This window comes from Lynx canadensis, chromosome D2 (assembly GCF_007474595.2).
Source record: "Lynx canadensis isolate LIC74 chromosome D2, mLynCan4.pri.v2, whole genome shotgun sequence".
Lineage (NCBI taxonomy): Eukaryota > Metazoa > Chordata > Mammalia > Carnivora > Felidae > Lynx > Lynx canadensis.
Genome location: NC_044313.2, coordinates 33,273,764 through 33,300,913, shown reverse-complemented (window position 1 = coordinate 33,300,913; position 27,150 = coordinate 33,273,764). Strand labels below are relative to the sequence as shown.

At 41.8% G+C, this 27,150-nt stretch overlaps 1 protein-coding gene across 1 annotated transcript in view; it reads left to right on the top strand.

Moving 5' to 3' along the window:
- The window catches only part of PLCE1 (phospholipase C epsilon 1), a 197,143-nt gene that overhangs the window by 135,325 nt on the left and 34,668 nt on the right, over positions 1-27,150 (top strand). Inside the window, 8 exon segments of the mRNA XM_030334220.1 lie at positions 1,389-1,450; positions 1,533-1,698; positions 5,309-5,416; positions 6,530-6,646; positions 8,608-8,766; positions 17,434-17,563; positions 21,945-22,066; positions 22,979-23,096. Of these exon segments, the coding sequence (XP_030190080.1) occupies positions 1,389-1,450; positions 1,533-1,698; positions 5,309-5,416; positions 6,530-6,646; positions 8,608-8,766; positions 17,434-17,563; positions 21,945-22,066; positions 22,979-23,096 (982 nt within the window).

Below are 27,150 nucleotides of genomic sequence, written 5' to 3'. Positions count from 1 at the left end.
GACATTTATATATATACATATATATATGTATATATATAAGTGTCCTTATTTAACGTATAAGTATCATAGATCTCAAGCCTTCTCTCAGTGACTCTTACAAGGAATCAGTACATGATACCTTCTTGTTGTTCTGGCATGTAATAAAATTAGTAGACTAGGTTTTCAACTTCTTTGATCATTTCATGAATATTTATTAGCTCCTACTATGGCTCTGTTCCTGGACCTGGGAATATAGTAGCAAATAGGACCACATTCTGGCCTTCACCTAGTGGATGAGGCAGACAATAAACAAATACAGAGAGAATGTACTTTTAGGTATTCGTGGGTTCTGAAAAAATCAAGCAGAGTAAGGGGATGCAGTGATGCAGAAGGCTGAGAGGAGTAAGCACAGGCCACCCTGAGGAGGTGAGAGTGGAGCTGGGCCCTGAATCAATAAACCATGTGAAGGTCTGCAAAAAGAACATTCCAGACCAGCAGGAACAAGCTCAAAGACTGAGACAGGAGCGAGACAACAAAAAGGCTGATGTAGTGGGAGCCACATAAGCCAGAGGCACAATGGTAGACGTGATTCCAGATGGGTAGGCAGGGGCTGAATCATCTAGGCATTTTAGGCCATGGTGAGGAGTTTGACTTTAGTCCGTGTGACATAGGAAGCTGTTGGAAATTTTTGAGCAGGGGACTAACATAATTTGATTTATGTTCTCAAGAGGTCACTCTGGCCCCATTGGAAAATGAACTGTGTTGGGGATGGAGTGGAAGCAGAGAGACCAGGTGGGAAGTTGTCACAGTAACCTGGCAAGATATGATGATGGCTTCCACTAGAGGGTGGTAGGACATGGAGTGACACACTCATGATGGCTGCGTCACATGCTGCAGGATCAAGTCTAAGTTTTCAGCCTCCCTGTCAACCGATGGGGAATCAGTGGATTCACTGTTCAGCAGTTGATCACCAGAAATGCTAGCGACATTAAGATGATGATCACATGGTTGGGTGCTCGTTACGCTGTTGTTGAGTACGAGCGCTGTACTAAGTGTTCTCTGGGAATCATCTCATTTCACCTCTCACCAGCCCTGCCGGAAGCTGCTATTATTATCCCCATTTTCACCTGGATATGCCGATAACCATTTGTTTTCATATGAACTGTATTCTTTTCCCTCACTCTCCTTTTTTCTTTTAAATAAATATGCTTTGTATAATAAACGCACATATAATAAATGTTTTCTTTGGGACTAAAAAACTACCTCTTACCGTTACATAACTATATTAGTTCAAATATTTGGCTTAGATGTTTCCTGATGAAAACAGAACATCTTTTAAAAATGACGTGGTGGGTTTTTTCCCCTTAGTTTCCTTTACCTAAATAACACTCTTTTTGTGTCCCTTGCAGAAGTTCGAGCCTAGCGTTAGTATGTGTCATCAGGGCCTACTGTCATTTGAAGGATTTGCAAGGTAACCTTTAAAGTATCTGTTGCCCATCATCTAAGAATACATATTTTTCCCACGCAGTCCTAAGAAAATTTGTTTCCTCTAGGTTTCTGATGGATAAAGATAATTTCGCCTCCAAAAATGATGAGTCACAGGAAAACATTAAAGAACTACAGCTGCCCCTCTCCTACTATTACATTGAATCTTCACACAATACCTACCTCACAGGCCACCAGCTCAAAGGAGAGTCCTCAGTAGAACTCTACAGCCAGGTACAGAATTCCACATGACATGGGATTTCCATTATTGCTATAATTGCTATAAGTCACAAAAAATCTGACTTCTGACTCCTTTGAAGAACTTACAAACTATTATGTGTGAAATGTGAGGAAACATGATGTGTGGGAAAACTGCCTATACACGCTGTCGTTTTGTCTATTTCTTTTTGTTTTCTTTCTCCCTCATATCTATACTTAACCTTTTTTCTAGGCACCAAAAAAAAAAAAAAGTATTTGTTTGAGACTCATAGCTTTTAAATCCTAGTTAGTCTGACCTACTCCTACTATAATTAGATTTTCCCATGGGAAAATTATCTGATCGTTTCACTAAATGCTAAATAAATCAATACAATGTAGTAGGAAAGCATAATAGAAAATACAGCTTTCTATGAAGTTATTCCCAAAATATTGTTTATTTTCATTTGCAATTTGTTAGATAATCAATCCATCCCTATGGTAACCAACTTAAGGAACAAAAATCTGCAAAGACTATGGGCACTGTCCCTACACACTTAAATTCATGGGAATGTTCTTGGAAACTCAGAAGGGTCTCTGGACTAGAAAAAGCACATCCGTTTGACCTAAACACCAACTCTCAATGATCTGCATGTCAGTTGTCTCTGTTATATTTTCTGCAACTTCCTCATCTATGCTGCCTGTTTTCTGACCTCCTACAAGAAGAGTTCATCAGGAAGAAGCTAACCTAGGCTCAGGGAATAGAAGTGTGCGGTTGGGGGTGAGGTGGGGGGGAGGATGTTTAAGTGTGAAAATTGTCATTGTTCACACAACCCCAGCAGAGCTGAGCTTCCTTCGTTCTCCTGATCAGTCCAGCTATTCCTCAAGCATGGGTCAAATTCTGTCCCAAAGCTTATCTACTAAGGAATATGTATTTCAAACTCTAAAAATCTAAAGTACTTTAAACGTTTATTTTTGAGAGTGTGTGCACATGTGCAAGCAGGGGAGGGGCAGAGAGAGATGGGGACAGAGGATCCGAAGCGGGCTCTGTGCTGACAGCAGAGAACCTCATGTGGGGCTCGAACTCACAAACCATGAGATCATGACCTGAGCCAAAGTCAGACACTTAACCGACTGAGCCACCCGGGCACCCCTAAATACTTTTATTTTGAAATAAAGATGTGTCCCTAGAGTAGTGATTTTCAAAGTCGGTGCTCTGTCCAGGGACCTCAGCTGGGGACGCTGAGATAAGGAAGCAGCAAAGTAGGAAGGCTACACCTCCTACCCCACTGCAGCTGAAGTCCTGTTCTTTTTATGTGCTTTACATATGACCCTCCATTTGCACAGAGAATTCCAAGGTTAAAAGGAGTTTGAAATCTATTTTTCCAGTTCTAGGGGACAGAAATGAAGTGTGTGTGTGTGTGTGTGTGTGTGTGTGTGTGTATCTCCCAGGAAAATGAATGAGCAGGGGCCAGTGTCCTAACTTTAATTCCTACTTCACTTCCCTATTCACCTCAAAGAGATTTTTTTTCTAACTCCTTAACGTTACACCCCAAGTAGAGATTGTCACAGCCTTTGAATGAGGCATGAAAGCCACTCAACTAGACTCAGAGAGGTGGTTAAACCTAGTGTGAAGATTCCTCATCCTTTATTTATCAGCACTCTGCTCTCCCTCAGCCCTCCTAGTTATCTCCTCACCTTACTCCCCGGGACAGATCGGAAGTGAGAAAAAGCCCTGTTCTTACCTGGAATTTCAAGCCCTGGTTTTCTTCTTCTAGCCGTATGTGGTCTTTTTTTTTTTTAATATGAAATTTATTGTCAAATTGGTTTCCATACAACACTCAGTGCTCATCCCAACAGGTGCCCTCCTCAATACCATCACCCACCCTCCCCTCCCTCCCACTCCCCATCAACCCTCAGTTTATTCTCAATTTTTAAGTCTTTTATGCTTTGGTTCTCTCCCTCTCTAACCTCTCTCTTTTTTTTTTCTTCCCCTCCCCCATGGACTTCTGTTAAGTTTCTCAGGATCCACATAAGAGTGAAACCATATGGTATCTGTCTTTCTCTGTATGACTATTTCACTTAGCATAACACTCTCCAGTTCCATCCACGTTGCTACAAAAAGCCATGTTTCATTCTTTCTCATTGCCACGTAGTATTCCATTGTGTATATAAACCACAATTTCTTTATCCATTCATCAGTTGATGGACATTTAGGCTAGGAATTTACCCAAGGGATACAGGAGTGCTGATGCATAGGGGCACTTGTACCCCAATGTTTATAGCAGCACTTTCAACAATAGCCGTATGTGGTCTTAATGTCAGGCAGACTTAGATAAATACCTTTAGTCTCTGCCTGCTAAAAACCATCTCATCTGCTGCCAGCCAGTGAGCGCTCTTCCCAGTGTGGCTCACCACAGACATGAAGCAGCCTCATGCTCCTGCTGGCACATGACACAGCCATCTTCAGCCCAAAGCAACACGCCTCTTGATGCTTTAGGTGTTGGGAGAAGCTGACAGCCTTGAGAGTTTTTAGGCTGCAGAATCGGTTCCACCTGGGAGATAGGTCACCTGGGAAGATTGGGTGCTGCATGCTGTGCAAGGGAAGAATCTAGCAAAGATGTCATAAAAAATATAAATATATGAGGGATTCCACAATCTGAGTTTTCTTGCAGCAACTCTAGTGGCCACTCTCCCCAGTACTGGATTGTTACCACATGGAAATAGTTACATGGAGTTTTAAACCAGTGAGTTGGCCCATTCATAGATACATCCGCCTCTTGGTATGCTTTGCCCTTCCAATACATGGACATCTTTTAAGATAGTTCACAACAGAGTCTACGGAGGAAGAGGCTGCTCCAAGCAGATATTACAGAGCTGCAACCTGAGCACGTGTCACGAGCTCTGCTTCCAGCTCTACATCTGGGATGGCAAATAGGTGTCATCTCCTCTAATTCATCGGGGTGTTTCCTGAAGCACTTTCCTGACGAGGTTGAGAGATAAACATACCAAAGCTTAAGGGGCAAGGATGTTGATTGGTTACTGATGATGCCGTGGGCATGGAAAAGGGCAGTTTGTGCATTATTTGCCTCTGTAGACAATAAGGCAAATCCTTGAGGACTGCTTGCTTCTAGTCTTAATGTGCCATGTGTTCCTAGTGAAGGCATTAGCTGATAGCAGAATTTGGGTCTAAACAGAGAGGATTTTATTCTGATTACAGTCGTACAAATGTTTAGCCAGGTCATTAAAGAATCAATGGCCTCATTTCCTTTGGGCTGCAGCAATAGCCCCTTCATCTCCACCGATATTTGCCCAGGTAGAGCACTGGCGTGGCTCTCTCATTTCAGGATGTACTGTGTGTAGGTCCCTCAAGGGACCATAGTCGCTGGGAAAATAGTCCTATGGTTTTGCTATCAAATTTTACCTTCTGATAGTATTCAGCTCTGGTAAACACTCTTTCCACCATCATCTGTTGTCTCCCCTAATGAATTGCGGCTTTTGGCCCAAATGCAGGATTTATTTTAGATCTTACACCCTCCTGCTTTAGTCCTGAATGTGAACACTGATAGGTAGAAGCACATGCCGGGCTGCATCTGAGGCCCTGTGTCCCTTTGCTCATGCGGGCTGGATGTGTTCGTTAATCACACAGGTCCTCCTGCAAGGCTGTAGGAGCGTAGAGCTGGATTGTTGGGATGGAGACGACGGGTTGCCCATCATCTATCATGGACACACGCTGACAACCAAGATCCCCTTCAAGGTAACGCTTCCTAACGGTCCCTAAATCCCATCACGGAGTCACTGTCTTTGTGCGCCTTTTCTGTGAGTGACTCTTCCAATCACACCTTACGTTGGGGTTCTTGTCCCGAGTCTGTAGACTTCCCGAAACTGTATGGGATGTGCACATGTCCATTTTTCTGGGAGTTGATCTAGAACTCCCATTAAGTTCTCACTCAACCAGAGCTTAATAACCAGGACCTGAAATGAGTTACCTTGTAATTATATTGTTGCAATTTTTACGTCCTAAGATGATATATAAAAGGCAGGAGCTTTTCTCTTGCTACAGGAATTAAAGGTCATTTATCCTGGTGTCCTGCTGACAAAGACCAACATCATGTGTTGGGAGATGATTAAATAATATTACAAAGTAATGAAAATTGGTTCTACTTGGGGAGGTCGGTCACCCAGGAAGACTAGGCTCCTTGGATTATTGTTTCGAATTCTAGATAGTTTATTCATTCATTGTGCAATTACTATCCTCATTCAGTGTTTTTTTGTTGTGTAAAATCATTTGTCTCTGAACTGTGGCCGGGCTGGAATGGAATACTATTATTTCTGTCTTATATGTAGACCGGATAGCTAAAATGCATTTTCTCTTTAGCTCATCTTCCTATTCATCTCTCCTGAAACTTTTGTACTCTATATTGAGAGAAGGAAGATTTGATAACTGTGTTTACATGCACACATGAGTATATGTATATACGTCTTATTGTCCCAAGTAGATTGATTACAAACTCCTTGAAAACAGAAAAGTATCTTAAGCCTTATCATTTTGATGCTGTAACCAACACAGTGCCTTTTACCTATAATGTAATCAGTATACATACTGATTTATTAGATTTGGCATACTAATGAAGTATATAAGTTCCTTATAAAGTATGTAAACAAAACTCAGTATGAACAGTTTAATGTGTTCACAGAAAACTGCCTATCATCTTGCTTAATTTGAAAATACCTTTGAAAAAAATAAAACCATTTTGGCCAGAATTTTCTGCATACAACAATTTATATGCTCTCTGTGGCTATAAGTAACTGGCCTTCTGATACATCTGGAGGACATCTGGACTCTAATGAGCTCTTCTGGCTCCCATAGGAGGTGGTTGAAGCCATTGAACGCAGTGCCTTTGTCAACTCTGACCTGCCCATCATCATATCGATTGAGAACCACTGCTCATTGCCTCAGCAACGAAAAATGGCAGAAATTTTCAAGGTAAGCTATAAGCTAAGAGGCAGGATGGTATCTTGGCCTTTGTCTTCTAACTGTTGCTTTTATATGGAGCCACCATGGACCACATGACAGCTGGACCTCAGCCATGAAGCACAATTAGGGTCCCTCAGACCTAAGAAATGAGGGTGCCATGGGAACTTGGACTTTCTCTTGAATGGTCCATCTTTTCAGCTGAAGTGATAGAAGCATTGTTCTGTGGTCTCCTAACCATTTCCAGAAAGCCTTAGGAGATAAGGAGGGACCAACTCTCCAATGCTTCTGGTACCACAAATCAGGGATGCTGGGATGTCACCTGTCAGTTGTATGTGGTAAACTGAAAATATCTCAGGGCAAATAAGTGAAATTTTCCTGTGTCTAACACTACAGATAGAGGGATCCAATTTGGCAAAGAGCTTAGACCAGCCAAAACAGTTGCTATAACACTTGGTTCTTCCTTATATAGGCAAACTATCATGCAGACAGATTTAGGGGCAAATATTCCTTTATACTTCCCCCTTCCTCCATTGATTGAGGCATTTATGGAAATAAGGCTATCAGGAGGAGGGAGGGGCATGGGCAGAGGAAAATGTCCCCAAATACTTATGCCAACAAAACTAATTAGCTTTTCATATTGACTTTTTTTTTTTTTGCCATCATTTAGAATAATGTTCTCAACTTTTTTTTTTTTTTTTTTTAGAGAGAGAGAAGTAGAATGTATGCACATGTGTGACTGGTAGGGAGGAGTAGAGGGAGAGAGAGAGAGAGAGAGATAATCTTAATCAGGCTCCATGCCCAGTGCAGAGCCCTAGCTCAGTCTCACGACCCTGAGATCATGACCTGAGCCAAAACCAAGAGTCAGACACTTAACCTAGTGATCCACTCAGGCTCCTCCTCAACTTTTTTGACTGTATCCATCAGTAAAATACTATAGTATATGTATTCCTATTGTACGCTTATTGACTTATTCATAAACTATACATATATCCTACTTATTAACATATTTTATACATTAATAAAACACACAAAAATAGAATATGAAAGGGAATAACATAAAAAGATGAAGTAAAGAATTATTCTTATACTATTATTTATTAATGGTACAAAATCCCTTTTGGTCTCAAAAATTTTAACAATAAATGTATTACTGTTTTCAGTGGGAGTGATGTGATTGAAGACATTCATTGTTTTTAAAATTTTTGTGATCTGTGACTTGTATGTCTGGTTTTAAGTTTAGTTTATTACTTCAGTGTTTGATGTTAATAGCTGTAGCAGCTGATAAAGACACCTTACGAAGAAACGTGTGCAGACGGAACAGGTGCTCTTGCCAAATGGTGGCACCCATTTCTCAACTCCACTAATGAGGCAAAGATACATGAAACACTAATAAGCTTCATTTTTGTTCTTTTTTAGTTAAAAATTTACTAGAATTAGAAACTGCTGTATTTTCTACCCTCACCCCAATGGATTGTCTTGTGCCTACTCCCACCGCCCACCTCCTTGAAGATACACATTCCCCTTCAGAGGCCAATGCTCATAAAATCTTAGTGAGAAGACTGTATAGTACATTCTCCCCATTATCTTTCAACCTCATCCCCACTCCTTACCTACCTCAAGGTTTCTATCCTTTTGACATCTGACTCACATCTGGAACAGATTGTGTTCTATAAACCACAGCCTCTAATTGAATCTCCTTTTCTTTCTTTAGTGTATCAGACCCTAAAGGACCTTCCTAAATAGTTAGAGCTGGCCCCACCTGGGGAATGGCCTAGACCTCTCCTTCTGACCTTCCAGCCATCTCCCTTCCTTCCAGTAAGAAACTGTTGGCGGGGAGGAGAGACACCACTTCTTTCCTACTTTCTCTTTCTAGGATTTGCAGAACAATTCAACTGAGCTGAAATATCTAGTTGAATTACCCAAGCGTAGGTAAAAGGCACTGATCGTGTGTTTTCCTTTATTCCTTTCAGAGTGTGTTTGGAGAAAAACTGGTGGCTAAGTTCCTGTTTGAGAGTGATTTCTCAGATGACCCAATGCTTCCCTCACCCGACCAACTAAGGAGGAAAGTGCTCCTTAAAAATAAGAAGCTAAAAGCCCACCAAACACCAGTGGATATCTTAAAGCAAAAGGTATTCTCTCATCATAGAGGCTAGGGGTATGCTGTGTGCCCAGAACAAAGAAATCAATGTTATTCTTCTGACCTTTCAGAAGACCTGCAGGGTAACCAGTTTTGTGACAGTTGAGTTTCCTGGAATGACAAGTTTGAACTTTGGCTTTCCCTTTACTAGACTCATAAATACTGTCCCCTTCCTCACCTAGAATTTTATGTCATGAAATTAATTTCTCATGTAGAATGTATCTCATTATTTAAATTACTCTGAAGGGGTAATGTGTGACTCTTGTCTCTAGACCTAGACTTCATAGCTGTCAATCCCAAAGTGGTTGCCATGGTTCCCTTTAGGTAAAGCACCCCTGTATAGGGAGCCCTCCCCCACCCTTAGAGAAGCACCCCACCCTGTAGGAGGAGCACTTGGACCAGGGGCTGTGACTCCTGAGGTCGGTAGTGAATCCCAATACCAGCAGCCCCATGGTCCCAGCATGGAAGTTGGCACAAGGTATCACGGTAGCTTGTGGACTCCAGGGCACTCCCATACCGATCTCACCCACAGAGATCTACTCCCCAAGTATCACAAACCTGCTTGTGTAAAGAGCCTTTGGCCCAAAGATCCATGAAGAAGTGTAGCTCCAGGGCCACTGAGTTCCTATGCCAGGTTGCACTCATCATACAGAATGCCAGCTGCCAAACTATCTGTTCTATTTAGGCCTCTGTCTTTATTATTGACCCTAAAACACCACTTTTGAAACTTAACAACAAGAGTTGCTGCACGAAGCTCAGTACAGTGGTGCCGTTTCAGCAGCAGGGACAATCCAGAGCTCAACCTAGGTCGTGGCTGATGGCTCTTAATTTCTGTCCGTGCTATCATCTCCAAGCCTCCGGGCCTTATTGCAGTCCTGTTTCAGAGGCTTCCAGAGAACAGAGAAATTAGCAGAAGGATTCTTTTTTTTTTTTTTTTAACATTTATTTATTATTGAGAGACAGAGACAGAGCATGAGCATGGCAGGGGTCGGGCAGAGAGAGGAGGAGACACAGAATCAGAAACAGGCTCCAGGCTCTGAGCTGTTAGCACAGAGCCCGATGCGGGGCTTGAACCCACAAACCGCAAGATCATGACCTGAGCCGAAGTCAGACGCTTAACCGACTGAGACACCCAGGCGCCCCTGCAGAAGGTTCTATGAGTCCAACAAGTTTGGAGCCTTGTGCAAAGTCGTTAATAAAAAAATGCCAAGTCAAATTGAGTCAAGTATCCAGTTATACCTAGTTCAGTAGTCCATTTGGGACATTCGTCAAACCTTCTAAAAGCCCTAATTTGTAGAACTCACAGGTAAGGGCCTGAGTTTGAAGCCGAGTGATATATAGCATGGTTCTACAGAAGGAGCGTTAGATATAGAGCTGAGATACCAGTTTTTAGTCACTGTCTCTGTCACAGACCAGCCACTTGACCATGGGCCAGTCAAACTTTCTGGGTCTCCATTTCTTCCTCTATAATATGGGAATGTGAAGGTAACTAGAGCACAAGATTCTTTTGACACGAAAATCTCACAAAATCTTTCCTAAAGTGAATCATGGGACCCCTGCCCGAATTGCAGACCACTCTGGAAACATTTCACTGTCCCACATCTCAGTCCCTGTTTCCAGCATATCTTGCCATTCTAAAACATTGCTGCTTCCCTGAGGGGCCCTTCAAGAATCTTGTCATCTGCTGAGTAAGTACCAGGCAGTCCCCAGGCTGCCCCGCTCACCTGCAGTGGGATTCCAGGCTGAGTTAGGAGCTTATGTTACATCACCTAGTAAAGTCAGTGATTCACCATGTGCCCAGTTACTCCAGATGCCCTCAGGGCAGGGGAGGATGAGGCCGGAAGCTCCATCATCTTTAGACTTACCCTTCTGAAAACAGATATTTACAGAAAGTGCCCCAAACCATTCCAGCCAAGGGATCCCTACTGGTCAGTTTTGCCCTAACTGGAGAAGCTCAGGATTACCATGGATCCTCTAGAACTATGCCCGGCAAACCTTTTTTGCTCAAGATTTGCTTAAAAGATCTTTGAAAAACTTTCCTCTCCTGAAATCAATATTACACTATATGTTAACTAACCAGAACTTAAATAAAACTTTGAAGGAAAAAAAAAAAAAAAACTATAACTCTCACACGTTTTTCCCCTTTTCATACATTTTTAAGTTGACATTAGAAATTTTATCACAAGTGTAAATAGTTACAAAGGATATGTTTTCAAACGTAATATTTATTATATGTAAATACAGATGACATTAACTATATATCAATATAATGTACAAAACAGTCCTCATTATCAAAGAAATCAGCACAGTCAGCCAGATGACGTTTGGTCAGAAAAAGTCTGACTTTATTTTTTTTCACTCAAGTAAACATTGTATTAACCCTAAGATGACCATCACACTTTTGAATATTATTTTAAGATAGGTGGATAGATGAAGGGAAGGGAGGGTAGGAAAGAGAGAGAGAGAGAGAAAGAGAGAGAAAGGCATGAAGCCTTGAACATTCTCGTTGCCTAGATGAAATAAGATCCCCCCCACCTGCCCTTAGCTTCTCCAGACTCTCAGGAGCCCTGCATTCTCCAGTGGCCCTTTGCTGCCTTAGGTGGTTTTCATCTCATCTCATGCATCACAGATTTTTTTATTGGTAAATGAAAGTTATACGTTCCTTTTGTAAAGCCAGAGAAGAACAGTGAGGACAAGAGCATGGGGAAGGGAGAACCAGCCAACCATAAGCTTGTTTGCAGGCAGTCCTGTTTTTTGAAAAGTACACACGGAAGTTGAAGATACTGAATCTAGAAATTGATTCCTTTAAAAATATATGAAGCTGAACATCCCTAGACGTCTTTGTGTACCCTGGAGGCACACAGTTTGAAGATGGCACACAGCTCTAGGCCAAGAGTTGCAAAACCCCCCATCCTCAGGGGTCAGGCAATATAAATATGAGGGGACAGGTGGCTACATGACAGTTGGAAGCAGCCAGGATGGGAGTGGAGCATGCATGCCCTCATAAATGAACAGTTCTAATTAAATTCTTTTCAAAATTTTTTTTATTATGTGTATTTATTTTGAGAGAGAGAGAGGGGGAGAGAAACAGAGTCTGAGTGGGGGAGGGGCAGAGAGAGAGGGAGGCACAACATCTGAAGCAGGCTCCAGGCTCCGAGCTGTCAGCACAGAGCCCGACATGGGGCTCGAACTCACGAGTGTGACATCATGACCTGAGCCGAAGTCAGACGCTCAACTGACTGAGCCACCCAGGCCCCCCCAATTGAATTCTTTTTAAAACACTGTGCCAGCCAAACCAGTCTGGTCTGGAGGTGAAGTCAGCCCTGAGGGCCACCAGTTTGAGCCTCTGCTAGGTTTCCCTGTGTCCAGGTCTGTGCTCTCAAAGCTGCTCCAGAAAGCCTGCCCTTTATGAGGGTTCCAGGGGCCATGAGATCTACGCTGATGGGCTTTGTTAAGAAGTCGTTCAACTAAAACATTAGCATGTGTTCCCCAATGCCTGGCCCTCCTCAGATGATGCATCAGTAACTCACTACCCAGCACAGGGTGCTTTTTCTTCTACAACACTCTTCCTCCGTGCTGTTTTGTTTACTCAGCAACTACTGCCCACTCCTGACTGCCAGGTAGACACAGCCGCCCTGTGCATACCTCTGTGGTCTTCAAGATGCGCTTGAATGTTGTTGGTGTTGCCCTTCCCATTCTCTGCAGTCGCTTGCAGTTACTTACACAGCCTCCAATTCACAAATGAATACATTGTGCTATTTCAGAAGTCTTCTTTATGTTGAGCCCAGCCTTCTTCCTTCCTGTTCCTCCTACTCCTTGGCACAACTTCTTCCCTCTGCAGCTGCACAGACTAATTCCAGACCTAGAGAGCTAGCATGTGTCTCCCCACCAGCTTTTCTCTTCTCCAAACTAAACATTCTTGTTGTGTCAACTGTTTCTCATAGGATATGGCTGCTAAGACTCTTTACTTTCCATTAAGAATGTTTGGATATTCTTAAATTTGTGGATATTCTTGAATTTGCTGATCTTAAAATGTGATTTCCAGAACAAGTCCGTACTCCAGATAGGGTCTGACCGCACAAGGACAGTGAAGCCATCACCTCTCTTCACTTGTACTTCATACCTCAGTTAATGCAGCCTAGGACTGTTCTCACTTTTAAAATTCTTTGGTGCACACTGGGCTCTTGTTGAGTTTGTGGAAAACAAAAAGAGTTCAGTTATTTTCACATGGACTGTTCTTTGGCTGGTCTCCCATATTTCCAGGTTGACCGTTGATTTTAATCTTTCATGGGCAGGAGCCTCACATTTATCTCTGTTCAATTTGCTCTTCTTCGGTTTTGGCATGCCATCACAGTACGAAAGGTTCTTTGTAAATTTGCACTTCTGATATCCAGTGCATTTATTGGCAGTTTTTCTAGTGGTGCCTTCATTCCAAGTTGCCCTTGAGCCAGATTACCAAGCAGAGAGCCCTGTGGTCCTTCTTACAGAACCTTCCTGGAGTTTAGGTAACCATCACTCCTGTCTAGTGCTCTTTTCTTTTGCAGCCCACATTTCCCCAGAATCTAAAGAACTGAGTGTTCTGGAAATGTGTTCTTAGTAAACCCATACTAACCCTTGATAATCACCTCTTTCTTCTGTGTTCTCACAACCAACAAATTAATAATCCATTCTGATTTTGTCGGCTGTCACCGTGATACTCCCCACTATATAATTTCCGCAATTTGCCCCTTCCTCCTGTTGGAAAAACAGAACAGTGTAATCCCACTTCTAGTTTTCTAAGACCACTTCCAGCTCCCACAATCTCCCAGGGACTACTGACAATCATACCTGCAAGGTGTTTCAGTCTGGTAGGTTGTGGGTGCAGACCTGGTGATCTGAGCTCACACAAGACTGGACGATTGAGCGTCTAGAGCCCCAGTGTGTTCAGACCAACCCCTGAATTACCTGGGTCATTGCCACACAAGGAGCTCAGCCTCAGCAAGGGTGGATTGACTCAGAGCAAGGGGGGAATTTCTGAAGCCTTCCATCTGCCTCACACTCATCCTGAGGCTCTTATGAAGGCCCCCTAACTACATCCCACCAGATATCCAGTTTTCTCACCTTGATCTCCCGTGCTCCAACCTGCCAGACTCGAACAATTCATACTAGATGACAGGGACTGTCCCAGGTACCAGGGGAACAGAGCAGAGTAAGACATGGCCCCACCTAGACCCATCTGACACAGTCTCCTCGTCTGGCCCCTAACTCCAACCCTCTGACCTATATCTGAATTGTTTTTTGTTTGTTTGTTTTTAACGTTTATTTATTTTTGAGACAGAGAGAGTGAGCACAAGCAGGGGAGGGGCAGAGAGAAAGGGGGACAGAGAATCTGAAGTGGGCTCTGTGCTGACAGCAGGGAGCCTGACATGGGGCTTGAACTTATGAACCGTGAGATGATGACCTGAGTCGAAGTCAGATGCTCTGCCGACTGAGCCCCCCAGGTGCCCCTGAATTGTTTGAATCAAGGGCTAAGATCCTGTTTTTCTGCCTCAGGGTAAGCTGGGTATTGCAAAAAATAAGGATGTCAGCTCCTAGTTTTCCTTTTGGCCACATCTCCATACTTCCTGCATTGATGGAAGTGTTTGGGAATTTAAGGGACCTTGACACACTGCTTTCTGATATCGCCAGTCCCAGGATCTTTGCGCGGCGCCTCTCCCATCATATGGTTCTCACACTTGTCTGCCTGTGGGTCTACCAAGCTGTTTGCCTCATCATTCCCAGCCCTTTGGCTCTACCTTGAATGCCTGCTGCATCAAGGCCCTTCTCTTACCCATGACAAATAGACTTGCTTTTGTGGCTCCCTTGTGCCTAGAGTAGCTTTCCCAAAGTTTTGAAGAACACCAATCCTGTGAGACACGCTGAGAAAAGGGCGGGGGGGGGGGGAATCCCTGGTTAAAAAAGCGTGGGAAATGTTGTACTGGAGATCTTTGAAGAATCACAATGCCCTCTAGCATATTAAATGAAGGCAGTGTGAAACCCTGTAGCAAGAATGTGTCTGTCTCAGTTTGTTTAAGTGCTGTTTCCAACCTCCCATTTTGTTTTGTGGTTACTGTAACTGTCAGTTTTTACCTAACAGCTGTTAATACCCATGGAACTAGCGTTCCATAAAACCCACTTTGAGAAATCCCAGCTGAAACAAGGTTCAGTTGTATAAAGTGAGCTATATTGTAAAATATTTTATGTGGATATAGACACAGCCTAAATTGTTTCTTCCTTATGTATACATTTTATATTGTAAAAGTAATATAAACACATTTCAGAAAATTTAGGGAATAGAGAATTATTTTATTTTAAAACATACATAATTCCAGTGCCAAATAGACCCTTATTACAGGGGTTCTTAACCTTGATAACACATCAACAGACAGAAATCAAGGGTCCGTGAATTTAGAAGAAGAAAAAATTACATCCCCCTTTGCACTAACCTCTAGCTAAAATTTAGCATTTCTTCCAATAATAAAGGAATAAACCACAGTAACATTGGCAGTTCTTAGGTCTTCATCAGCAATAAAAATTATAGGGTTTTTTCTAAGTTTATTTATTTATTTTGAGAGATAGAGAGAGCACAAGTGGCAGAGAGAGGTGGGGAGAGAGAGAGAATCCCAAGCAGGCTCTGCACCGTCAGGGCAGAGCCCAACACAGGGCTCAAACTCCCAAACTGTGAGATCATGACCTGAGCCGAAGTCGAACGCTTAACTGACTGAGCCACCCAGTGACCCTGAAATTATAGTTTTTATATTATATCACACTTGTTGCTAATATCTCCAAGAATTATTTATGCTAACCACTATTTCAAAATGTTACTGGACTTAACCATTATACATTTTTATCTGTGTTACTAAACATATATTCCCATAGCACAAATTTGTTTTTTAATAATTTGATAGCTGTATTCAACATTTTTTGGGTAATATTTTGTATTTGGTTTGATTCATTTAAAATATCATTCTGGGGGCGCCTGGGTGGCGCAGTCGGTTAAGCGTCCGACTTCAGCCAGGTCACGATCTCGCGGTCCGGGAGTTCGAGCCCCGCGTCAGGCTCTGGGCTGATGGCTCAGAGCCTGGAGCCTGATTCCGATTCTGTGTCTCCCTCTCTCTCTGCCCCTCCCCCGTTCATGCTCTGTCTCTCTCTGTCCCAAAAATAAATAAACGTTGAAAAAAAAATTAAAAAAAAATAAAATAAAATATCATTCTGAAAAGGTGCCTGGGTGGCTCAGTTGGTTAAGTGTCCAACTCTTGATTTCGGCTCTCTCTCTGGGATTCTCTCTCTCCCGATCTCTTTACCCCTCCCCCCGCTCATGCTCTCTTTCTGTCTCTCAAAATAAAAATAAACTTTAAAATGTCCTTCTAGGGGGGGTTTCTGGGTGGCTCAGTCGGTTAAGCATCCAACTCGATCTAGGCTCAGGTCATGACCTCACAGTTCGTGAGTTTGAGCCCCAAATTGGGCTCTGCACTGGTAGCGTGGAGTCTGCTTAGGATTCTGTCTCTCTCTCTGTGTCTCTCAAAATAAATAAATAAACTTTGAAAAAATAGGATAAAATAAGATGTCATTCTGAGAAGGAATCCTACCTCAGCAGATGACCTAAGGGATTTGTGCCACAACAATAGGTCAAGAGTCCCTGCTGTATTATGCAGCAACATATGTATTATGATGTATTATGTATCATTTTATGTAATTGTAATGATTATGGATAGACAGAGATATATAGACATGAAACAAATGATTTCGAATTGTATATACATTTACATTTATATTTATACATACAATTCTATATCCTGTTCAACAAATATATCTCACAATTATTTTTTCAAGTCTAATTTTTTTCAAGCAGATACACCACCATAGTTTACTGACCTCATTCTTCTACTGTTGGATTTTAGATTTGTTTCTTGTTTTGAATTCGTGCGAGTAACTTTTCCTCCATTTCTGCTTATTTCCTATGCTGAGTTCCCAGACCTATATTAACCTTGTATCCCGTGAAATCACCTCCCAGGTGATTCAAATATAAGTAATATAAGGAAGTCAAATATAGAGATACACAATCTCCCTCGTAGCATCAAGTTTCTAGAAGTTTCTGAGCTTTTGTTAATCTGATTGATGGTTCATATAAAGTCTGTTGAAAGAACTTTATTTAAACCGACAACTGTTTGTTCAGTGTCATTCTCCATAGGGATTCTAACCTTTCTCTCCAGGTCAAAGGCCTTTAGATATTATTTTAAGGGCAAAAAAGAGACAGCAGTTTCTTAGCAGAGATTTACTTTCCCAACGCTGATGAGCTGATTCGCTCCTTCCTTCATCATTTGGGAGTGATGGCAGTTCTCCACAGCAGCAAGATGTGTCTTTGTAGGGCTTGCCCCTGGGGAACCAGGGTGTCTGGCACTATATATGATTCCTTGTGATTGTTTCTAAAAGCTGCTGGATTGTAGGGATGTTAACATTTGCCCAAATATTGATGTTGTACTTTAGGTGAATTTAGATTTTTGTTTTCTCTCTCAAATGAATCAAAATAGCTTAAGCCACTTTTTGTGACCGTGGCAAGCATTAAGTGATCATTTTGAAGGCTATGAAGGAAACCTCAGGAGCTTAGCATCTGCGGTCTTTAATTACTGATATCTTACAGGCTCATCAGTTAGCATCCATGCAAGCTCAGGCTTACAATGGTGGGAATGCCAACCCCCCACCAGCTAATAACGAGGAAGAGGAGGATGAAGAAGACGAATATGATTACGACTATGAATCCCTGTCTGATGGTAAGAGAGACACAACCGTATGCTGTGTGCGGGGAAGTGCTTGGATGATTTTCTGTTGTGGGTTTTTTTTGTGTCATTTTCCCCCCAAAATGAGTCTGTCATTCCACAGACCAGCAATAACAGGTTGTTGTAGTAACTGTCCAAGAATTCCTGAATCCCGTGGCTTAGTGATGAGGACCAAGGAAGGAAGGGGATTCTCTTAGCCACTGCAGCCAACATTCAAGAAAAGAAGAAGAGGGTGTGGAGAGCAACACAGGGGTCATTCCTGAGTGGGTTCCTGGAGGAAAAGGTGGAATTGCAGCAGAGAGACCTCATTCTCACCCTTTCAGTTTCTGACGTGGCTGATGTACTTGGCAGACATTGTGGCCGCTGGCTGTTCTCGCCCCTCACCACCTGCAGGGGGCAGCATCATGGTTCTGTGCTCTCCGCTCCTCCCTCTCACCGCCTTCACTCCTGCTTTGTAAAAAGTATACGGAAAAAAAAGCAGCATTTCCCTTCACCCTCTTCCTAGTTCTCACATTACTAACCCAACAAGATATTTCCTTCTGGCTCCACCAAAGGGACAAAACATGGGTGAGCCTAATGGCACAATACAAAAAAGTCACATGAATGAAGTCATCCACAGATTATAGGTGAAGGATTCCTGTTATAAGAGAATTAGGTTTCAGGGGTGTCTCATTTGTACCAAATTAGTTATAGATTACAAAATGTTTTCTAGGTACCATTGCTGATGGTAGCCTGTTGCATTTTAGCAACTTGTGAAAAGTAATGTAATAATGAAAAAATGCTTAAGTTCCTATTTATAAAAATAACATTGTATGTGTAGAATATATGGCTTCTGTAGAGGATAATTGTTTGCTCATATGTAGGTATGCCCAGACCAGCAACCATTTACCCTCGGCATTAAGACAGCCGAGCTACCCTCCTCCACATATCTGTTGCTTATGCTCCAGGATTGCCCCCTAGTTATATCCTGTTTCATGAGCCTCTTTCATGACCAGCAGTTACAGCCCAGCCTCTTTTTGGCTCCCAAATACAATACTAGCCTATGTCCATTTAATATTTGTCCTTAGTAATAGTTGATCGCTTCATACCATCAACTAAAAGCCAAATTTACTTGACTGAAATCCCATCAGTGAATGTGAGGAACTTATACTCTAAAGGGGAAGTAGAAAGAGGAGGAAGATGAAAAGGAATCAAGATGATTTCTTGTATCCTATTCCTGAATAGTTGTGGGAATATGAATATTCTTATATTGACTTATTCTTCCCCATGGATTTCCATTACAGTTATGGTGATGTTGTTTCAGAAGAACAAATTTATTCAGATAAGAAACGAAAACCACACGTAAGAGATCAACCAATCCAGATGTCAAATGCCCTGTGAGAGCTTTATTTGCTGGAAGATAAATTCACTCTTTATCATAAATTACTCCCATGTTTTTTCTGTACTTTTCAGAACACAAAAGAAAGGTATATATATATATATATATATATATATATATATATATATATATATTTATTTATTTTAAGTTTATTTATTTTGAGAGAGAGCACAAGCAGGGGAAGAGCAGAGAGAGAGAGAGAGAGAGAGAGAGAGAGCCTGATGTAGGACTTAAACCCACGAACCTGACCTGAGATCATGACCTGAGTCGAAATCAAGAGTCAGACACTCAACTGACTCAGCCACTCAGGCGCCCCAGGAAAGGCTTTTCTTAATTATTAGTGTTGTTATAGGAATTTTTGACAATGCAAATAACAAAATGATCTGGTATTTATTTATTTCAGTTAGGGAGAGTAAAATTTAAGCCCTATCCCACTGAATTTCTAAGATAGTTTCATGCTTTTTTAAAACCTATATGAAAAGAAAAAAAAAACCTATATGTACTGAGGTGGGATACAAGTGAAAAGGGGGCCCCACCAGGTCCTGACTCAGTAAACTAGGAGACGTTGGGTCAATGTCCTATCTCCACTCTAGGCCTTAGGTCCCTCAGATGTGCAACAAAAAGATTCTGTTCAGTGTTGGGTGATGTTCTCCCTTATTCTAGCACTAACATCTATGATCTGTGAAGGCCACTGCCACCACCTGGATATTTCCCGTTTCGTTGAAAGATTCCTCCGACTGGCAGATTCCCAAACTGGCCTTATAGTTATGTTGTGACTGGTTTAAACATGTTGTGTTGAGACTCTCTCATGCCACAGTTAAATGCTCTGTCAATCCTGCATTCTCAGTTTTGCCCTCACTCACCTCTGTACCTCACACACTCACCTCTACCATCTTCTCGTCCTCCAGTTGAGATGAGAAGGCAGCAGAAACCTGCCTGCCATGGGTAGAACCATTTGGAGCTTCATATGGGGGACCTCAAAGGTTTCTTAGCTTCTTGTAATGATGAGTCCCTTTGGGAAGGAGATTAGAGCTGTGACCAGTCCCCTCAGAGAAATAAATGTGCTCTCAAAATTCCACATGCAATTGTGGGAGTGTTGCCTTCGGAGGTGTCCCAGGTGAAGAGCTCATCTGTACAATTTGAGGGGCCCAGGTTACCTCTGTGACAGCTCTGGTCCTCAGTTTTCATGACTATAACATGAGAGAATTAGTTGAAAGCCTCTTTGGGCCATAGAAATGTGATGATTCCTCACCACAAAGTTAAGTCCAGAAGATCTAAAGGAAGTTGCACATGAGACACTTGTGTTTCAGAAACTCCTACTCTGCCTTTTGGCCAATAAGTCCTTCGTGAATATTTATTTAATCAAATTTCATTAGATAAATAGAGATTAATTTTCTTCTGACCTTGCTGTTTATCTTGACTAGCTCTGAACAAGCCCTAGGGTGCAGATTTGAATCTGCAACTTAACGCAGACGTTCTGTGACAGTGACTGCACGACTCTAACAAATTAATCCATTTCTATCCATTTGACATAGTGCATGATTGGGAATGTTAACAACAGTCAGTAACTGAAAATATGTAATGTGACTATGACAGCATGATTAATATTCACAATGTTTGTCTTTTTTTTATTGCTAGACTTTATATCCCTAACAGTCAAAATACTAAATCAACAGATTTCTTGTCTAGTTTGTCTTATAATCTAAGCTATCGTTATTTATGCTTTGCTTCATACCTTAGTTCAATTTATCTGGCTTTTTGTCTTAATTTTCCTTACTTTTATCCCCTTTCTGATTCTGTTTTTCTATAGCAGATGTCCTTACCGCTTCTCCTGCTCCTAACAGTCAGGAAGGTAAAGCCATTCGAACTGGGCATTTTAACTGCATGAATGTCAGCATTCTGTGTCCAATTTCTTAGGCCTGAATTAGCATGACATCGTGACACTGATATGAGTAAAAATGTAATAAAATGATTGATCTCATTTACTTCTTGGCAGCCTGCATGGCCCTTATTTGGTATAAGAATATTTTGGTCTTAACATTTTTGGTCTGATGAGATAATGAACCTTGGGTGAGAAATGAGAGCTTTCTTGTTTTTCATTTTAAGAGGATAATTGTCTAACACATGTAAAGTCATTTTTTTAATGTTTGTTTATTTTTGAGAGAGAGAACGCTCATGTGTGAGTGAGGGAGGGGCAGAGAGAGAGGGAGACAGAGGATCCGAAGCAGGCTCTGCCCTGAGAGCACAGAGCCCGATGAGGGGGCTTAAACTCATGAACCGTGAGATCATGACCTGAGCCGAAGTCGGAAACTCAGCCAACTGAGCCATCTAGGCACCCGTAAAGTCATTTTGGATGACTTGGATAGAAATACCAAAACAAGAGCAAAGTAAAAGATCATATGTCATGCTTTACATATTTTTAAACATATTTTAATTTCTATCCTCAAGAGTTTAGCTTAATAAGTTCATAAACAATTATGGAAGTTTGACTTTCCGATTAAGTAGAATTGTGAAAAATGCATTGCAGATAACAGTATCTTCTTCCCGCAGGTTTTGGCATTTCTAGAGGTAAAAGAAGCTAATAGCTTATTTTAAAGTAAGAGTGATTAACTCACATATGCACCATCTACAAGTGCTTCCACGACTAAATCCTCCCCTAACTTGTGCACCGAGAACTTCTGGCACAGGGTGCTTTCTGTAAGGTTTGCACAGCCCTAATTATCTGTACAGACACGAGCCTTCTCATTAAATGATGTCTGTATGGTACCAAAACTACTGGTAAATGAGTCCCTTCAATTAAAAATAAACACATCCTATACCACATCTAACAAATTTTAAAAATTATACCCCAAGCCATCATTTTGGTAACATAGTAGCCAGATCCTCAGTCTTAACAGATAAGCACCAAGTGACTGGATATCTTTACAAAGATGTCAACATAGCCCTGAAGTGCAACATTTGGTTCTTGTTTGCTGAAGCCTGCCAACTTATTTTCAGACAACATTCTAGAAGACAGACCTGAAAATAAATCATGTAATGACAAGCTTCAGTTTGAGTATAATGAAGAAATCCCCAAGAGGATAAAGAAAGCAGATAACTCTGCTTGCAACAAAGGAAAGGTGGGTGAATGGCTTCTGTTAAGTTACACTTGGACCGTGGTGCTCTTGTCAGTATCGGGTAGAATTTCACTCCCTCCCTGTCCCTTCCCTTCACTTTTCCCCTCACTTTCCCTTAGATGCCAAAGCCCACACGGTGATGCTATGGGACACCCACCTGCCATTTGTAGAAGGTTAGTCACTGGTTCATCCAGCCAATACCTGCGGAAGGTGTGCAGTGTGGCAGGCACTGAGATGACACTGGAGGTGCTTTAGTGATGGAGACAAATAGGTAAACAGTGCTTACAGATAAGTACAAAGACCAGTGATTACACAGAGTTGTCAGAGCATCAGGGAGGATAATGTTAGAAAGATTTGGCCAAGCAAACAAAAACAGGACATATTTAGGCCAGGAGGACAGCCTGGCACATTCAAGGAATTTCTAGAATTTTTAAAGTGTTTGGAATAACCAAGCAGATGAACAGGGCCCAGACTGTGAAGTGTTCACAGAGGAATGACGCAGAGAATAGAAATGTAAATGAGACACCCAGACCCTGCCTTCCAGTGCCTCACACTACGTAGACTCTGAGCAAATGTACAGACACAGTTGCAGAGACACCGTTAGAGAGCCAGATAATAAGGTATGTCAAAAATTTGAGCCATAAAAGACGCATCCTCAATCACCTAGTCATTCAACAAATATGCACTGACTGTTCCACATTGAAGACACTGGACTATGCCCCAGGGGAAGAGAAGGAAGAGCTTACTCTCAGAAAGCTTTTACTCTAGGAAGCGTGTTGGGACGTTTATATGGAACGATACACAGCAATGTGAAACGCACTGATGACATGAGAAAGGAACAGATAAAGCTTTGGGGATTCAGAGGTTGGTGGCATGTACTCTCCATGTAAACTGGCATTATTTTTCCCTTGTTAGGTTTATGACATGGAACTGGGAGAAGAATTTTATCTCCCTCAGAATAAAAAGGAAAGCAGACAGATTGCACCAGAGCTCTCTGACCTTGTCATCTATTGTCAAGCAGTAAAATTTCCAGGTAAGAGTAGGCAATATCTTCTATAACAACTAAAGATACCAAAAGATAAAAATATGCTATTTATTTAATTGGACATTGTGAATGCTTTCAAAATAACTAAATTGTGTTACCAAAGTCATTGTTATACTAGTTTCTAAATATTTATTATTATTATTATTTTATTTTTATTATTATTGTTATTAGCTTTGATGTTGGTAAGGAAAATACCATAAAGTGTTTATTTTCAAGATATCATGTCTTTTCATAAGAATTAATAATAATGATAATAATATTCATGACATCTAATAGCTAAAATTTATTAAGCCCTTCAGTACCAGAAATTGTGCTAAGTATTTTATATATGTCATGTTATTGATTTCATATTAATTCTCTGAGGTAGACGGGTTTGTCCCCATTTTTAAATAAAGCAAAATCTGAGAGATATGAAGTAATTGCCCCAAGGTTGCCAAGTTTATCAGTAAGATTCTTTTGTTTAAAAGTGGTAGAAATTAACTTAAGCAAAAAAGAAATTTACTGGCTCATCTATTAAAAAATGAAGGGATATTTCAGGTACAGCTTGATCCAGGGCTTCTCTCTCCCCATTTCTCATTCTGCCTCCTCTGCATTACCTTTGTGCTTGCAAGGCGGCTGCAACAGACTAGCACCACATGTTTCCAGATTAACTTCAGTCTGAGAGTCTCTTCCAGAACTTTCAGCACCAGTTTCATTGTTTTCCATTAAGCCCTCTGCCCATCCCTGAACCAGTCAGTCACTGTGGCCCAGAGAATGCAGTGCTCTGACAGTCTAGGTCCTATGGCACATTCTTCATCTTTGAAGATGGGTAGTGAGGCTCCACTCAAACCACAAGGACCAAGGATGGGATTTCAGTGAGAGAAAGTTTCCCCAACTTGCCATTTCTAGAAGTACAGTGAACTTACGATGATAAACCATGCCCCCATACACACAAAATGTGCATTTCAGTTAATAAATGGTAGAGCTATGATTCTGAAGCCTGTCTATCTCCAAAGCCCTGCTCTTAACCATTGCCCTACCCTGCCCCTGTTGTTAGGGTGTGCTCTCAGTGTGTTCACACAATTGAGTGTCCCACAAGTGGGGCAGCAGGGGCTGCAGGGAAAACAGGAAAGTCCATAAATGTATGAAAGTCAGAAAAATTCATCTCCTTATACTATGAAAACAGGATTCCCTTGTACAAAATTTCTAAGGACAGGACAGCAACTTGATTCTGGAGATTCATCTAAAATGTTGGGAAACAGGGTGTACAAACGTGGTCTGGAGAGGAAAGTTAAAATGGCAATGCTGTGTATGAACGCAGATCCCAGCCTCCAGAGGCATATCTTAAGCCTCACTTCTCACACTGCCCTGCAAACAGGACAAAGGTATTAGGGTATTAAAAAATTAGGTAAGGGACCCCTGGGTGGCTCAGTCAGTTAAGCATCATGATGACTCTTGATTTTGGCTCAGGTCATGATCTCACGGTCATGAGATCGAGCCCCAAGTCGAGCTTAACACTGACAGCTAGGAGCCTGCTTGGGATTCTGTCTCTCTTTCCTCGCTTTCTGCCCCTCCCTCACTCGCACAGTCTCTGACTCTCAAAATAAATAAACAAATAAACTTTTAAAAGATTAAGTAATAGTGGTCTTTTCACACACATGGAAAAAAATCACAGATAGGACTTTCTCAACTTTAAGTTTTCTCCCACGTACTGTTTTTAAACTTTTGGCAACTGCTGCTGCTTATCGGATAGCAAATTCTGTCAAGGAGAATGTGAATCAATAAGCAGTAATCAAAGATTTCGAGGAAACATAAGAGCCTTGCTACTTCGGTTTAGTTCACAGATCGTGACTTTCTGTCCCGTAAGTACAATAGGATCATATTTGCAGCTGGTGACATTGTTCTCATGGCAGAATAAAACCCTTTTCCTGTCAAGGAGCCTCATGGCCTGCATGTCCTTTGTGACAGGAACAAGCGTGAGGACCACTCTGTTCACAAATGACGCCCACACTCAAGAATCACTGCGTCTCTTGTACTTTGTAAATTCTGCTGACACCACACCCAAACCATTGCATCGGCTTTGTCTTTTCTTCTCAAGGGCTGGTTAAAGAGCACCCATCCCCAAAGATATTTGAGGTCACTGTGAAAGAAAGTTTCGTAGCAGTAGAGCATTGTGGGAGAACCAGAAGGTCATTGGGTCCAGCTTCTTACTTGAGGCGCAGGCTAAGCGTGGGGTTATTTGGCTTATGTTTAAAATTCCAAGAATGCTGTTGTGTTTTTTTTAAAGTGTTTATATAGCACACATTCTTTATAGGTATGCTACATTTAGGGTTTTTTTTTTAGTAATTGAAATCTCTTACATTTTTCTCTACCAAAATTTATTTCCTTTCTCAAACTTAACATTGTGTTGCCAGAATCATTGTTATAATGGCTTCTAAATATGTATTGGTATTATGATTTATTTCAATGCTCATGGGGGAAATACCACAAAATGTTTATTTTGCTACATATTGTTTGCGTTTGCTACCTTATCAATTTCAATGCAGCTCACCTTCACCAAGTCCCTTCCAAGAAGACGTATGCAGACAAATCTTCAGAGCATTGAGGCACCACAAAGATCATGTGGTGTGACCTTCCCCCAAAGTAAATGAATTTCCCCAAGATCATGAACCTGCTTTGGTGGCAGGGCTCTTCCAATTCCTTATCTGTAAAAAAAAAAAAAAAAAAAAAAAAAAAAAGGCTTCACAGTCCTAACCTGCAGGATGGTTGTAAAAATCAGCAGTAAAGTATAGAATGTGATTAACACGCTCTCCAGGAAAGAACTGGCTCTCTGGAAGTAGTTGTTGTCATTGTCATTGTTAAATGGGCCAATAGGGCAGGAGAAGGCTCTTTGTTGCTCTATCAGTTAGTTCTCTGGGCCTCCCCAGATTCCTTCCCTTTTCTTGATCACCCAGCTCTTGTTTTCTTGCTTCCTCACCCCAAGAGAACAACCAGGCTCTTCACAAAAGGGCCCATATACCCTTCGACATGTGCCAGGATGCGTACAAAAACCCCAGAATGAATAGGCCCCTTGCTCTAGTTCCTTGTCCCTGCCCGCCACCCCCCCCCCCGCCATCGGTTATACTTGGGAGAAAACCTAAGTTTCATTTTCTGTCATGATGCAGAGTGCAAAATTCACACAACATTTTAAGATAAAGCATGAGAACCTCCTAGTCCAAGTTTGTGTTGCATCTTTGTGGTTACAGATACTTAAGAGAAAACAAAATTTAGAAGCCCCACAGCTGCTATGAACTGAGCACTTTCTCTGACCAAGACACTCTACTAAGTATGTATATATACCATGATCTCATTCAACCCTAACCACCTTGACCCTTTTACAGATGAGGAGGGAGTGATGCAGAGAGGTTAAGTAATTTGTGTGAGGTCGCACAATTTGTGTGAGGTTTCAACCCCAAAGTCTGTGCTTTTCTTTTCTTTTTTTTTTTTATGTTTAATTATTTTTGAGAGAGAGAGAGACAGAGCACAAGCAGGGGAGGGGCAGAGAGAGAATCGGAAGCAGGCTCCAGTCTCTAAGCTGTCAGCACAGAGCCCGACGCAGGGCTCGAACTCAAAAACCATGAGATCCTGACCTGAGCTGAAGCCAGACACTTGGCCGACTGAGCCATCCAGGCGCCCCTCAGTCTGTGCTATTCTTTTTTTTTTTTTTTTAATTTTTTTTTTTTAACGTTTATTTATTTTTGAGACAGAGAGAGACAGAGCATGAACGGGGGAGGGTCAGAGAGAGAGGGAGACACAGAATCTGAAGCAGGCTCCAGGCTCTGAGCTGTCAGCCCAGAGCCCGAGGCGGGGCTCAAACTCACGGACCGCGATATCGTGACCTGAGTCGAAGTCGGATGCTTAACCGACTGAGCCACCCAGGCACCCCAGTCTGTGCTATTCTGAAGCGCTACCTTACCCTGTTTCCTCTGATGATGTTCCTGGAAGGTATATTTTCATCTCAAAGAGGTCCTCCTGAATGCTGCTTCAGCTGAAGGAATTACTTTCTAACGTCACAGTTGTACAC